General features: G+C 41.3%; 1 protein-coding gene across 2 annotated transcripts in view; it reads right to left on the bottom strand.

Annotated features, from left to right (window-relative positions):
* Positions 1-508: 508 nt before the first annotated feature.
* Positions 509-14029, bottom strand: part of cul4a (cullin 4A) — a 28034-nt gene continuing 14513 nt past the window's right edge. The window contains exons 2-19 of one of the 2 annotated variants that reach the window (XM_037689927.1): positions 12321-12328; positions 12081-12150; positions 11925-11998; positions 11687-11849; positions 11517-11606; positions 11337-11419; positions 9978-10045; positions 8000-8118; positions 7723-7915; positions 6306-6410; positions 6090-6200; positions 4276-4361; positions 4059-4166; positions 3818-3931; positions 3632-3737; positions 3375-3547; positions 2409-2561; positions 509-1219 (exon numbers count right to left, since the gene is read on the bottom strand). In XM_037689927.1, coding sequence (XP_037545855.1) covers positions 1124-1219; positions 2409-2561; positions 3375-3547; positions 3632-3737; positions 3818-3931; positions 4059-4166; positions 4276-4361; positions 6090-6200; positions 6306-6410; positions 7723-7915; positions 8000-8118; positions 9978-10045; positions 11337-11419; positions 11517-11606; positions 11687-11849; positions 11925-11998; positions 12081-12116 — 1878 coding nt within the window. In that variant the 5' untranslated portion in view covers positions 12117-12150; positions 12321-12328 and the 3' untranslated portion in view covers positions 509-1123. Of the gene's footprint in view, positions 1220-2408; positions 2562-3374; positions 3548-3631; positions 3738-3817; positions 3932-4058; positions 4167-4275; positions 4362-6089; positions 6201-6305; positions 6411-7722; positions 7916-7999; positions 8119-9977; positions 10046-11336; positions 11420-11516; positions 11607-11686; positions 11850-11924; positions 11999-12080; positions 12151-12320; positions 12425-14029 lie in introns of both variants that reach the window. The other variant, XM_037689920.1, reaches the window with a different exon arrangement.

Genomic DNA, 14029 nt, shown 5'->3' with positions numbered 1-14029 from the left:
CACCAATTCACGAGGTCGTGCAAAACCCCAAAAGAACGCAGAGACTGCTTTAATGCTTACAGGGCTCTGCTACATTCTTTCTGCAGTTCTACCCACCTTTTAAGAACACAGTTAAAGAAAACTGACTTTTTAAGATCCCTTAAAGCTGTACGTTCCCTGACGTGAATACAGAAAGTGCACATGCAAGAGCTTTTATTTTCACTTCTGTAAACTTGATATAAACTCTAAAGTTTCCTGACTCGAGTCTGAAAAGGAAAATGGTTCTCAGAAGTTAAAATTATCTTAGTTTCTGCTCATAAGTCACGTGTGAAGTACTAGTCTGTAACTGAAAGCTATTTTCGTTGACGTCACCGAAACTGGAAGGTAATCGCCAGTTTTTTGATGTGTGACACAATTTACATGCCAAAAGAGAATTCCTCTTAAAAAAAAATACCAAAGGATGAAGCGAAGAGTATTTGAGGGACGAAGCTATAAAAGAAAACAAAACGTATCCACCGTTGCCCAAATATAAATCATTAAATATTCATTTTATTCAAGTTCACTTCGCACTCTGACAGAATACAATCCAGTCTACAAAAACATGACGTCGGACATTTGGTCAAAACATACAAAGATAGCAAAAGTTACACCCCGCGTGGCTAGCCTCGCCTCCTCAAACAGCTGCTTCTCTACCCAGTCAGGCAACCAGTCCAGTCAGAAGCTAAAGCAGCCATTTAAAAAAAAGAAGAAGAAGAGAAAACATCTCAAACAAAAACAAAACACTAACAAGAAACCTGAAAACTGGTGGAAACAGACTGTGGTAGACAAAAGGTGATTTAGATTAATGGGAAGGAAGGAAAGCAAATCCAAAGTAAACGAAACGAAGAGGGGGATAAAAAGTGCCCGTTAATTTTAGCTGCAGATTTGTAAGTCCGATCATTAACGACCAGAACTGCTCGTACAGCCCGGTTTCAGAGTCCCTGTGAGGATGTAGAAGAATGGGGAACAGCACAGCCGAGTCTCTCCATCGCTCTGGACCATCCAGATGCTGCGAACTGGAGCGGGTGGCGGAGGGGCTGTGTTGGGGAGGGGTCCAGCTGTGAGCCTGCAGTGAGAAAAGCACGGCAGTGGCAGCAGCTTTCCCTCAGGCAACATAGTGATACTGGTTTGGAGTCTCCTTGTCACGCTCCATGTAGTCTCTGTCTATGAGCGACTCGATGCGCTTCTTCAGGTCGCCCGGCTGTGAAGAGAGAGAGAGAGACAGATGGAAATGAAGTGAGAGCTACAATCCCAAACCTGAAAACGTTTGGACGTTGAATAAAATGTAACAAAAAAACAAAACGCAAAGATTACGACACACATCTGTGTTGTGCGCCGTTTGTACTGAAAGTTTTTCGAGCCAGGTTTAGCTAGCGTGTCTATATTGCGCGCCGCTAGCTTAGTGCTACATTGTTGTCGGCCAGCAGCGTTTCTGTTGATGGGGTGGGGCGCCCTGCTTGTTTAATGGTGGGGGAAACACTGAGAGACCAGACTTTAGAAGTGCCGTTAACGTCCAGCTGGTCAGCAGTCCCGGATCATCTTTGCTGGACAGGAGCAGACGCCGTTCTAAAACCTGCCATAGCTTTTTGAATTGATGGTTCGTTTCCAGATGTGTAAGCTGCCCATGCAAGAGGCACTTATGCACCCCCATACCATCAGAGAGGCAGGCTTTTGAGCTGAGCACCGTCAACAGGCTGGTACGTTCCTCTCCTCTTCGGTACAGAGAGCAAGACGTTCATATTAAGAAAAAAAATAAAATAAAATTCAAATGTAAATGTCTGGCCACAGAACAATTCTCCACTTTGCCTCAGCTTTGGTCCAAAGAAGACGGTTCTGGATGATGTTCACATATGACGCCTTCTTTGCACAACAGAGCTTTAAGCAGAATTTGTGGATGGCATGGTGAACAGTGTTTACACGGACAATGATCTGTGGACGTGTTCCTGAGCCCATGCACTGATGATCAGAACAGAACCAGAACTGTTTTTAAAGCAGTGGCCCCTGAGGGCCCGGCGATAACGACCAAAGTCCTCGTCCTGACCTGGTGCCAACTAAACTAATTAGCTGCTAAATTCTCCTCCAGCCTTTTATTTTTTGTTCTACCGGTACTTACTGTTATACACCTTTGTTGCACCTGGCCCATTTTACTTTAAACATGTTGTTGTTCTAAACTCAAAAATATTTTATTAATTTTTCAAAATGTGGTGCACTTTCTAAATATTAACATCCAACTATGTTTACCATGTTCCACTGTTTATAAAAATGGGTTTATGAGAGCTGCAAATCACTGCATTCTGTTTGTGTTGACATTTTACACAACATCCCAACACAGAATTGATGTGATAAAAGAAAAATGAAAACAGAAAAAAAAAAAAGGTCTAATGTGTCACCTTGACGGGAAACTTCAGCTGGTTGTAGAGCTCCGACACCAACAAGTTGTGGCTCAGGGTCTTCCTCATTTTCATGATGCGAACAACAGCCGCATCGATCTGATACTGCCTGTCCTGAAACACACGCTCCGTCGTGCTTACCTGCTCCTCTACCTGTAAGCACAAAATGTTAAAAATATGAACAAATCCTTCAACATAACAGGGCTTATTACCGTATTTTTTACTATAAGTCACAGTTTTTTTGCATAATTACGCCCAAGCTACGTATTTATGAATTTTCCCCCATATTTATAAACCAATGTTTGGCTGAGATATGACCATTTTCATTCATTCTGACTGAAAATATTGAACACTACCATTTTCAGCTGCTAGATGGCACTGAGCAGTATGGCATGCCGTTGTATCATGTAAAAGGTAAAAGTGGCTATTAATGACACAATCGGCTTGCCACAGGACGCCACCGTCATCTGCCTGGAGCAACCGTCAAATTTGCTTCATTTTGCTGCGACGCCCAGGTGAAATGCAGTTAATTTAACCACTGAAGTGCATTTATTAAGGAAAAGTTCAGCTGAGACGCACCTTTACTATAAAGTCGAGCTAACAAATAATTGATTTTAGGTGGTGATCTTGTTAAATTCTTGTTAAAGTCGTCCCATGCATGCCCCCGCGGCCACCATTTGGCAGCCAATTGATTTTTGGCACAACACCTGCCCACATTTCCGGGTTGTCAGCGGTGACGCGTAACAAACAAGACGCATCAGCGGTGATGCATAATAGATGCACCGTCTACGGCGAAGTGACGTATTTATGGATTTTTCCACTTTATTAGACATATTTGGACCGATGCAAATTATAGGGCGGTGCGACGTGTACAGTGGAAAATACAGTATTGCTGAAAAACTATTGAAAATTAGGCAGCAGAGAAAGAGGGAGGTGGGAATAAAAAAATTACAAAAATTATTTTACCGTTTCCTTCATTTGAATTTGGTTGATCTTGATGCGGAACAGCTTGTGTTTAAAATCGTTGTTGAAGTTGAATCGGTCTCCGTCTTCCACATCTTTCCCTCGAGGGTTCTTGTTGAGGACACGGGCTTTCCCACAAGCCAGGGACTGCAGAGTGCGTCTGAGCTCTCCCTCCTCTGTGTAGGACAGCAGAGAATGAAGCAGCAGGCACTTTGGACGCAACTGGACAGTTGGACCACGTGTTTAAAGAAAAGTGAGACCTATTCCGGTGGCGGCGCCGATCTCCTCCACGCTGAATTCTTCTCCCTCGTTAAACATGAGCAGCACCAGCGTCTGGAACAGGGAAACCTGTACCTCCTTCTTCCCCTGCAGGATTCAGCAGTTCTAAGTGCAGGTCTGATTTGTTTGTGTAGAATCCTTCAAAATGTGCCATGAAGATCCCTTACCTCTTTAAACTCTGCCTTGAGGACGGCGTGGCCCAGAGTGGGCTGCCACTGCAGCTTCCTCCCACTGTGCTTACTGAGGTAGAACAGCTTGAACACCTCCTGGAGTTTCACCATCTACCAAAAAAGTTCAAGATAGAATGCTCATTCATTTAGTAGTTAAAAAAAGCAACACAGCAGCAAAAGAGAGAGGCTGCCTGAGTGTGTTTGAATGCACATCCAACCTAGGTGGGAAAGTCTTTACCTCTGAGGGCAGGTGGACCTCCATAGGTGTGTACGAAGGCCAGTAGCCCATAGTGAGGATGTTCACAGTGAGCTCTATGTTGCTCGGCTCACTTAGATTTTGCATATGCTGAGACAAAACAAAAACAGTTTACTATTGTGCAAAAAAAAAAAAAGTATAGTGTGAACATGGCATAAGCTCATCTGTTTAAATGTTTTGGTTCAGAGGTTTTCTGTACCTGTTTGAACTGGATCATGATGTCTTTGGACAGCTCCATGTCCTTAAACATCCCCTCCAGCTTACTAGTAAACGCTGCTCCGCACTCTGCAGGAAGTCAAAACCCACAAATATCAGAGCTCACGTGTTCTCAGTACTTCATACAATCAGACTAGACAACGCCAAGCTTCCTCTACTTTCTACGTTTGTTTAAACTTCAAGATTATTTTTCCTCATTAAGCATTTTAACCTTAAGTTTTAAAGGTAATAAAAAAATATAAAACCCATTTGAAACAATTCATTACTTCTTCAGTACCATAAATGTACCTACAGAAATACAGAGCTGAATGATTTTACTGAAATTTGCTGAAGAAGCTAAAACTGAGATGATAAAGTTAAAAGAAGCAAAATGCTAAAAGCCCAAAGAAGCAGAATGTTAGCTAAATGCTGTTAAAAGTTAGCTAAAAGTAGCAAAAGGGTAATTTAAAGTAGCACGCGGCTAGCTAAAGTATCAAGAGGCTAACTAGAAGTGAAAAGTACTACAATGCTAGCTAAAACCAGCAAAAACAAAAGCTAAATCAGCAAAAATTCAGCTAAAAGTAGAAAAAGGGTGGCCAAATTTAAAAGTAAATTAGAAAATTCTAAAGTAGCAAAAAAAAAAAAAAAATTTTAAGTAGCAAAGTAGTGATGGTAGGAGTGGTGGAGCAGAGGTTAGAGAAGGTGGGCCTGTGGTCGGAAGATCGCTAGTTCAACTCCCAGTACCGACAACATCAAAAATGTTATGGGATAGGTGAAGCACCAACACCTGCCACCACCCTCATTTGTCCCACTCTTGGCCCTTGAACAAGGCCCTTAATCCCACCATCTGCTCCCCTGGGTGCCCTAGATAGCAGCTCTCTGCTCCACATAGAGAGCTGTGGTAGCTCAGTGGTATGTGGTTGTGGCAAAAAGGGCATCTGGTGTAAAAACAAAATCCAATTCAAATCAATTGATAAAGCCTAATGAAAGTTAGCAATGAAAGAGGCGGGGGACACCTGAACAGGTTGTAAATCCATCAAAAAGACATTTAGAGACAAACCATCCACGCTCTTACTCACACCTAGGGACAACTAAAGGCTCCCACAGACTTGGGCGGACCTCAGTCTGCGCAGAAACTACGGGCACCGTTTGCAGAAGGTTGGGACTTCATACTTGAGCATACACCCGATCGGCTGCAGACCAGCTCCGCAGGCAAGGGGCGTTTACCTTCGGGACAAATTGAGTTTGCCGATTGGTCATTTGCTGACACGCCTACTGGATTGATGGAAAGATGCAACAAAGAGAGCTGGCAGCAAGCGGCAGCAGTGTTCTGTGTTTATATGGTTGTTAATAAAAAGTTCTAAAAAATAAAAAAAACAGGGAGCACTGGCCCTGCAGCCCACACATCAGACCAGCCCACCAGAAAATCTCCAGACCCTCCCGCAGTCACGCTGGACCTGATTTTAATTTGTTCATGACAAATTCCTTAATTTCTCTCACAATTTCAGTCATGGCGTCAACGGACGAGGAGGAAGAGATCGCTTGCCTCTTGGAAAAAACAAAACAAAAGAAAAGGCCATTAAACCAGACCACGGATGAAGAAGGGGTATTTAATACATTGGTGTTGCATACAAAACAGTCCGTCGTCAGGCAATTTATTGTGCGACACCGAGTATGCATACACGGTCAAAAAACTTGATCTTTGCACGGACATGGCTTGCTGGCGTCCGCTTGCGGACTGTGGTCCGCCCAAGTATGTGGGAGCCTTAAGAGTTTTATGACAACTTGCCGTTTCAAAATGTAAGAAACGAGACTCACCGTGTTTGAGTTTGGAGAGCATGGACTTCTCAGCATCTACAGAGGCGCTCTTTCCCACGAGCAGACGCTTGGCCAAGTCCTTCTTATAAAAAGCTTCAAACACATCTTTTCCTGTTTGAGGAAATAAAATTTCAAGAAGGTTAACCATTCTCACACATTCACACACATGCACACACACATTAATATAATTATTGTGCATGCAGGAGTGTAACTGACCGTGTATGAAGCGGAAAATGATCATTATCTTGTCCAGGATTCTCTCCAGCTCCTCTTCTGTCGCCTCTTTGTTTCCTGCTCTTAACTTCGAGTCGACGTATTTAGCTGTGTGTAAAATAAGTTATCATGAGGTGGAAATACTAAAAACCAAAACTTTTCAGAAGGACAACAGCAGTTTAACAAAGTTAAATCAGGTCCTCTGGGATCCAGTCTGAGGAGCTGTAACAAACTCAGTCTTATAAGCAGCACCTTCTCATAGTGGATCAACCAGTTTGTTGGTTACAGCCAGAACTAGCTGTTCATTTGATAAATGAGGACCGTCAGCCTAACGACCGATCATTGGCACCCTGAAGGCTGTTTGCTATTCACAGGGATACTAACAATAACAGCATTGTAAAAGGAGGACGGTTGAACATGGAGGGTTCTCTTCACAAAGATGGCCTCCTTTACTCCTCTCTCAAACCAACATTCCTTTCTATTCAGGATGTGAACATATTCATCCCTGAAAGAGTGACCGCTGGCCTGGAGATGAGTGTAGACCGCAGAGTCCTGGCCTGATGATGTTGATCTTCTGTGCTGGGCCATCCTTTTGGCCAGTGGCTGTTTTGTTTCCCCGATGTAAGACTGATCACAGCCCTCCTGACACTGAACAGCATACACAATATTACTCTGTTTGTTTGTGCCGGGGGACTGGATCTTTGGGATGAACCAGTCTTTGCCGTAATGTATTTTGGGGTTTAAAAGCCACTGGGACGTTGTGTTTAGAAAATGAAAGTCTCAATTTCTCTGAAACTCCCTCAACATACGGAATGACCACTGGTCTGGGTCTGGGTTCCTCTTTTTCACCTGATGGCTGACTAGAGTCCTGTTTGGGTTTCTTCTCTGCTTTCAGGAAGGCCCAATTAGGATATCCACATTGCTCTAGAGTCTGTCTTGTGTGGGATTTCTCCTTCTGCCTGGCTCCTGAGTTAGTGGGGACGCTGTCTGCTCTGTGGTACAGAGTCCTGATGACTCCTAACTTGTGCTCCAAAGGGTGATGGGAGTCAAACTGCAAATACTGGTCTGTGTGGGTGGGTTTGCGGTACACCTCAGTTTGCAAATGTCCTCCATCAGAAACTGAGACTTCACAGTCCAAGAAAGCCAACCTCCCATTTTTTACATCTTATGTGAACTTGATGTATTTATCCACAGAGTTGATGTGGTCAGTGAAATGTTGGACTTCCTGAGATTTAATTTTAACCCAGGTGTCATCAACATACCTGAACCAATGACTTGGTGGCGTCCCTGAAAGGATGCTTAGGACCTGACTCAACCTTGTTAGATGTATCTACCTGGATTACTGAGCAAGCATCGGGACAAAAACAGCAGTTCTTTTGAAAAGTTTGAAGGACTAAAAGTAAAATCAGGCCTGACTAACCAATGAGTTCAGCGGGCTTGTTGGGCCTCTTGTTGATAAAAGTTTCAAAGGCCTCCTTCATGGCGTTGATGAAAGCCTCGTTCCGTGCGAAGCAGCTCTGCACCACGTTGTCCATCTTGTCCTTAAAGTCCAGCAGGTCTTGAACCATGTCTTTATCTTTTTCTGGTGTGCAAACAATCTCTCCACCGAACGACTGCAACCAGAAAACGCATCCTGTAAATGTATTTCTAAGACAACACGCCTTTCTTTTTTCTCCATTAATGCCTAACGAGTGTACCTTGATATAATCCCTCCAAAACTGCAGCAGGATGGGAAGTCCTCCCTTCACTTTACTGAAGAGCTGGTAGAGGAGGGCCAGTTCAGTGACACGATTCTCATCCAGCAGATTGCTCAGACCTGCCACAAAAACCAGACAGAAACATGTTATTAGATTGGACAGACTAAAAATAAACACAACATTCAAAAGTTTTGATTTAGATCAAATTAACCAATAAAAAACATAACTGAATTTTACTCTGAAGAAAGATTACAAATATTTCTATTTAGCCATCGTTTATGATTTATTAGGTCTAATTCTACAATTTTACTAAAACCCACAAAGTAATAAAATGGAATTATTTTAATTAGGGTTTCAGAAACAGACAAATGCATGTTATTGCCAAGTTTATACGTCAACATAAAAGTATTCAGGCGCCTCCTGTGAAACTTTGGCCCAGTTTCTCTACGAGCTGCAACTTTTGGAGGTTAGTTGGTGAGATGCAAGACAATTGGTGAATTTTCAGTTGCAGAATCAAAATATTTTAAGTGTTTGAAACTTAGCGAACCATATGTTCACGTTCCGAGCTGTCGGTCATGTTTTGAAAATTACAATCTGATTTCACATTCACGGCTTGCAGCTCTAGATCCTAGAACATTATACTACTGTCTGCCTCCACTCACATCGTACCCGACTTGGTCTCCTTTGTACCCAACTCTGCAGCTGCCCCAAACATTTTGATTTCAGGAGTACACTTTTGAAATGAAATAGGCAGATTTGGACCAGTTTATCATATAGTCATTATTTATTATCAGTGTGGATTTTAGACATGGACATTTGGAGCGACTTTCCGTCAAGAGAAAATATACAAAAAGTACAGTGACTAGAACAAAGTCCATGCTCAATAATCCAGGTGTACAACCCAACAGTTTTCAGTCAGGTCATCTGGAGAGTTTCTTTTTTTGTGCTGAAACATTCCGCCTTCGATCCGGAAGGCTTCATCAGTCAAGGAAATGCACAACAAAACTGATTCTTCACCCAACAGCTTACTCAAAAGTGGAACAAACCAATTATGTTGGTGCTAAGATGGTCTCTTTGGCCACGCCCCCTCCTCCATTGCCGGCCCTCTTCCTTGTTGACAGTTGTGCCAAACTGGTTGAAGTTTGGGGGAAGAAACAGTTTTGTTGTGCGTTTCCTTGACTGATGAAGCCTTCTAGATCGAAGGCGAAACATTTCAGAACAAAAAAAAAGAAACTGTCCAGATGACCTGACTGAAAAATGTTAAACTGACTAGAATTGGAGACAAGTGCAAGATGCTTGTGATGACTTTGCCACTATTTTAAAAGAAAAACTGTTGTACAATTTTTTTTTAAACATGTTTAGAAATCATGCGTCAAGACTCAGAGTCTCTGTGACTCATACAGGGAAACAGAGAAGCCCCTGCACACGTTTTGAGACATTTTGGAAATTCCCAGGCGGATAATGTTCAACTAGTCGCAGCCTACTTAGATACAACCCTGAAGTGTCTAAATACATCTCCAGCACTCTAGAATTTATGAAAACTAAATTAAGAAAAGTCAGAGATGAGGTGTAACACTGTTTCACTCAGTAATAACTAGAAATATTGTGAAATATTAGTACTGCAGAATGAGAGGTGCTTTTAAAATCAAAACTAGCTGCAGGCAAAGTTCTGGTTGTCTTTTTAAGTATCCAAGCTTGATTCAATTAGTAATTTACAGAGACATTATATTTGAGCAAAGCATTATGCTGTGTAGACTCAAACCAGCTGGACCAATTATACTTGTTAGTCTGCAGCAGTAACACTTGAAGTCCCAGATCTGTGGGGCAGTGCATGTTGGCCTACAAGTCTTTTATAGAAGCAGAAATTTAGCCTGTGAAATCATCAGATATTACACCATTATTAATTTAATACAAAAACTATAATCTTCACAAGTGTTAAATAATACATTAAAACATAAATAAGGACATGCAGATGCACCTTTTTGTAATATTGCAGTCATATGTTCTCCTAAAAGTTGTTTCTCGATGCAGTTAATGAGAGGCTTCCTGTGAACAGATGAGGAGACACAACACATTAAGAGTGTAGAAGTTGAAACTAATGCATACGTGTTTATTACTCAACTATTCTGGGAAAATGATGTCAATTTCAGCTTCTCTCATTTCTAAGCGCAAAGGATATTTATGTGGTTGTTTATTGTTATTGCAGTATTTCGTGTGAATGTTGAGTCAGTATTCATACTTTTGCTTTTCTGTTTGTAGTTACTTTCGTACATTTTGTTCAGACAAACTACTTCAGCATACGTTCAGCTACTTTACCCATTCAGGTATCAAAACATTCAACTCATTCAGGACAGAACTTTTAGTTTGAGTAGCTGTCATAGTTTAACCATTTAACTTAATTTATGGATGTTTTTTTCATTTCAAATCATTAGGATTTACTTCAAATCCTCAGAAAATATAAAATTCTTTAGCACACGAGCTCTATTTTAGCTTTTAACTACTGCTTACCTGGTGTTAGCTTTAAGTTTGTTTTGCTAGTTTTGTATTGTAATTGTTGTTCTAAAAAAACAACAACTTTAAACTATTGTTCCATAGATTTTAGCTTTTGTTTTGCAATTTTTAGCTTTTAATACGTTAGCTTTTAGCTTTAGGTAAATGTTAGCTTTCAGTTGCAGTTAAGCAAATGTTAGTTTTTAAACTGTTCTGCTGGTTTTTTGCTTTTGTTTAGCAAATATTACCTTTGTTTTGCTGATTTTAACCTTTACTACAGTTAGATATTGGTGTGTGATAACTTTAGCTTTAGGTGCAGTTTTATGAAGTTGAACTTTTAGCTGCTATTTTACAAAGTAGAACTTTTTTGCTGCTGTTTTGCTGGCTAAAGGTTTAGCAACTGTATTGCTAATTAGATCTATTCGCTACTATGTTGCTTATTTAAACTTTAGTGTACCATTTTGCTGGTTTTATCTTTTAGCTACTGATCTGCTGGTTTTAGCTTTTTGTTTTAGTTAATGTTCTACTGGTTTAACCTTCTCCTGTTCTAATTTTAGCTTTTGTTTTGCTAAGCGTTTGATAATTTTAGCAGTTAAATTTGGCTCATTTTAGCTTTTGTTTTGCGAACCTCAGCTTTAGTTTGGATCATTTTAACATTTCAATTTTATCTTCTTCAACAAATTTCAACTGTCATTAGGCGCTCGGCATTCAGCACTGCGACCTCACAGAAATATAACGTTTTTCTCAATGCAGCAGCTGCATGTTTTCCTCACATCACGCAGCCCTGCTTTACAGCAGGCAGTTGCTTAACAACTCAGGAAAACAGCGACATCATTACGAGCCTTACTGAGTGCTCTGGTCGAGGTAGCTTGCGATTCGATCGTTCTCCTCGTCTAAACGGCGAGCCACGTGGTGCAAATACTCCGGAACCTGAACACACACATTCAGTTCTACTCATACGTAGAGCAGCGAACAGGTGATTGACTGTGATCACATGACAAACAGATCCATAAGTAGCCTCGCTCACGTCTCTCTCCTGCATCAGCCGCTGTCCTTCCGCTGCGTAGAGGCGATTCGTCTCAGTCAAAAATCTCTCCTCAAAGGAGTCCTTATAAACCTTAGACGAGTGAGACAGCTGGTTTATACAAGCAGAGTTTCAGTGCGTTTACTGATGAGGGTAAACAGGAGATCAGGTACCTGCAGGTCTGACAGCATGCCAAGCAGACTGCGGAGCAGACTGCGATCAATTGTCTCTCCGTTCCTCTCCAGTTCTATCTGCTCCAAAATGCCTTCCACTGTTCGTTTCTGGACGGCGCCGTCGCTCACAATGTGGGTGCGAAACAGTTCCAACCCGGCGTCCCTGCAGCACGCAGACAACATTAACGACTCAAGAGCATCCTGACAAACAGAACTTCTTAAAATAAGCTAATTTTACCAGATGGAAGGGAGCAGGGAGTTCTGAAGCACATAGGTACGATCCAGGAAGAGAAAGATACTCCGGATCATTATCTGTACACAAGAAATAGTTAACTCATTAACTCATTATCACTTAAATCCACTTTCCAGAAGGTGTGAAAATCTTTTGACTTACAGTTTGTCTGCAGTGGTCCTGCCAGCAGCGATTCATTCGCTTTAGGAAGGAAAGATTATCCAGAGACTCTGTGAGCTCCAAGTCAAGAAAAAAATTCAATACTGTCGCCCGTAAAAAAAAAAATCTGAGAAAACTGGTCTATTTCCCGTCATAAAGTATATTCTAAAAAATGTAAACACCCAATTTAATTTGCTAAATGTTTCTCCAGGTGTGTCATGACAGCACAATTAAAAAGGATATTCTCTGAACTGGTGGATCTGGGCCTGAACGTGATCCTCACAGACTTGACGCAGCTGCTTGTACAGCGTCGGGGAGACTTTGTACGAACACAGGTTCTCCACCGCCTTTTAGGTGTTTTGGTGAGATGTTTCATCAGAGATGTGGAAAAAAGACAAGAACACACAAAGCACATGTTTAAGACATTTACATCGAGATGTAAAATGTACAGCAATTGTTTTTCTAACCTAATAAATTATCTAAAGAAAACTGAGTGACTGACTTAAGAGGTCCAGAGGTGGAAACTTAAAGAATGTTTCTACTTTAATTGGAGACCACAACTTTGTGACACAAACATCAGATGGGGACATGAAAACAGGCGAGCGTTCAGTTGATCGCATTATCAGCCATGCAGATTGCACACAGACTGGGGCTTTTTCTCCTGACTGTAATTTTTTGGACACTTAAATCTTTTTTGACATTTTTGTCTTTATTTTTCAGATTTCAGACAAGGGATGTCGTGGCGGACACAAATGTATATATTTCACGTTAGAATGTGCTCTTATTGTGAAAGGGACAGAATATAAAAAGAGAAGATCAACGGTTGTAAATCATTTGTTTTTCTGAGTTTGATGTTGGAAGACGTAGAGAATAAAGCGAGACTCAAAATATTTTCCGTCACTTTCTGCCGACTTCCACAATGTAATTTTTTTTTTAATTTACCTTTTTTAATTCTTCACCTTTAATAAAGTCTTGAATTGCAGCTGCTGGGTGGCTCCTGAGTATCGGTGAGATCTTAAAGTTTTAAGTTTAAGTAAGTTTTAGAGTGGCCCCCATTCCTGCTTCCATCTTTAAAGCCTCAGGGAGGAGTGTGAGGGTTTATGGCCGAGCCTCCCTGCAGGTTTTGACTCAGACGAGACGTCAGCGGCGTCACTTGATCAACTGGCTGTTTCTTGACTAAGTCAGCTGTGAAACTTCAGCTTCTCTGTCTCTTTTCATTCAGGCAGTTTTAGGACCTTTGAACCTACCGGAACGGAACGGATCAGCAACAGGAGAAAATACTGGTTGATTTTTGATGGATATTGATTTAAGGGGTTGGGGTTGTTGGGCCCTTTCATAAACATTGCTTATATTGTTTTCCCCATCATTCGAAGCCAACTGCTCAATACTTCTACAAAAATGCCGCATTTATTATGTTAAATGAGGAAAATCTATAGTTTTAAGTAACTCTAAAGAACTCGGAAACCCCACCCCAAAAAGTTTGTGCATAGTATTCACCCCTCTAAACGCAGTACTTTGTCGAGACACCTTTGATTTTGTAGATTTGCCCCAGACATGGTGTTGTCCTTGATGTCTGGTCTTAAATGACACCATCTTCCAAATGTTTGGGCAAGAAACTCAGAAGAATTCAGCTTTTCCTTTTCTTTTCTTTAAGCAATGTGTTTCTCCTGCCCATTCTTCCATCAAGCCTAGCTCTGTGCAACTCATAATCCAAATCATAATCGGCCCTAAAACATGCATGCTAGGCTGCCTTCTGGTCCAGGCATCCCTTGCAAAAGAGATCTGTGATCTCTGCCTGGTTTAATAAAGGTAAATAGTAATGAATAATGATGTTATGGACAGGAATAAATACTTTTGTAACCCACTATATGTGAGTCATGTATATATGTATGTTTGTATATATGTATGTATATATATGTATGTATATATATATATATATATATGTATGTATG

The sequence above is a fragment of the Nematolebias whitei genome, chromosome 2 (genome assembly GCF_014905685.2).
Source record: "Nematolebias whitei isolate Nwh7 chromosome 2, NemWhi1, whole genome shotgun sequence".
Classification (NCBI taxonomy): Eukaryota; Metazoa; Chordata; class Actinopteri; order Cyprinodontiformes; family Rivulidae; genus Nematolebias; species Nematolebias whitei.
Note: the sequence above shows the minus strand (reverse complement) of the source record. Positions and strands in the feature narration are given on the sequence as shown.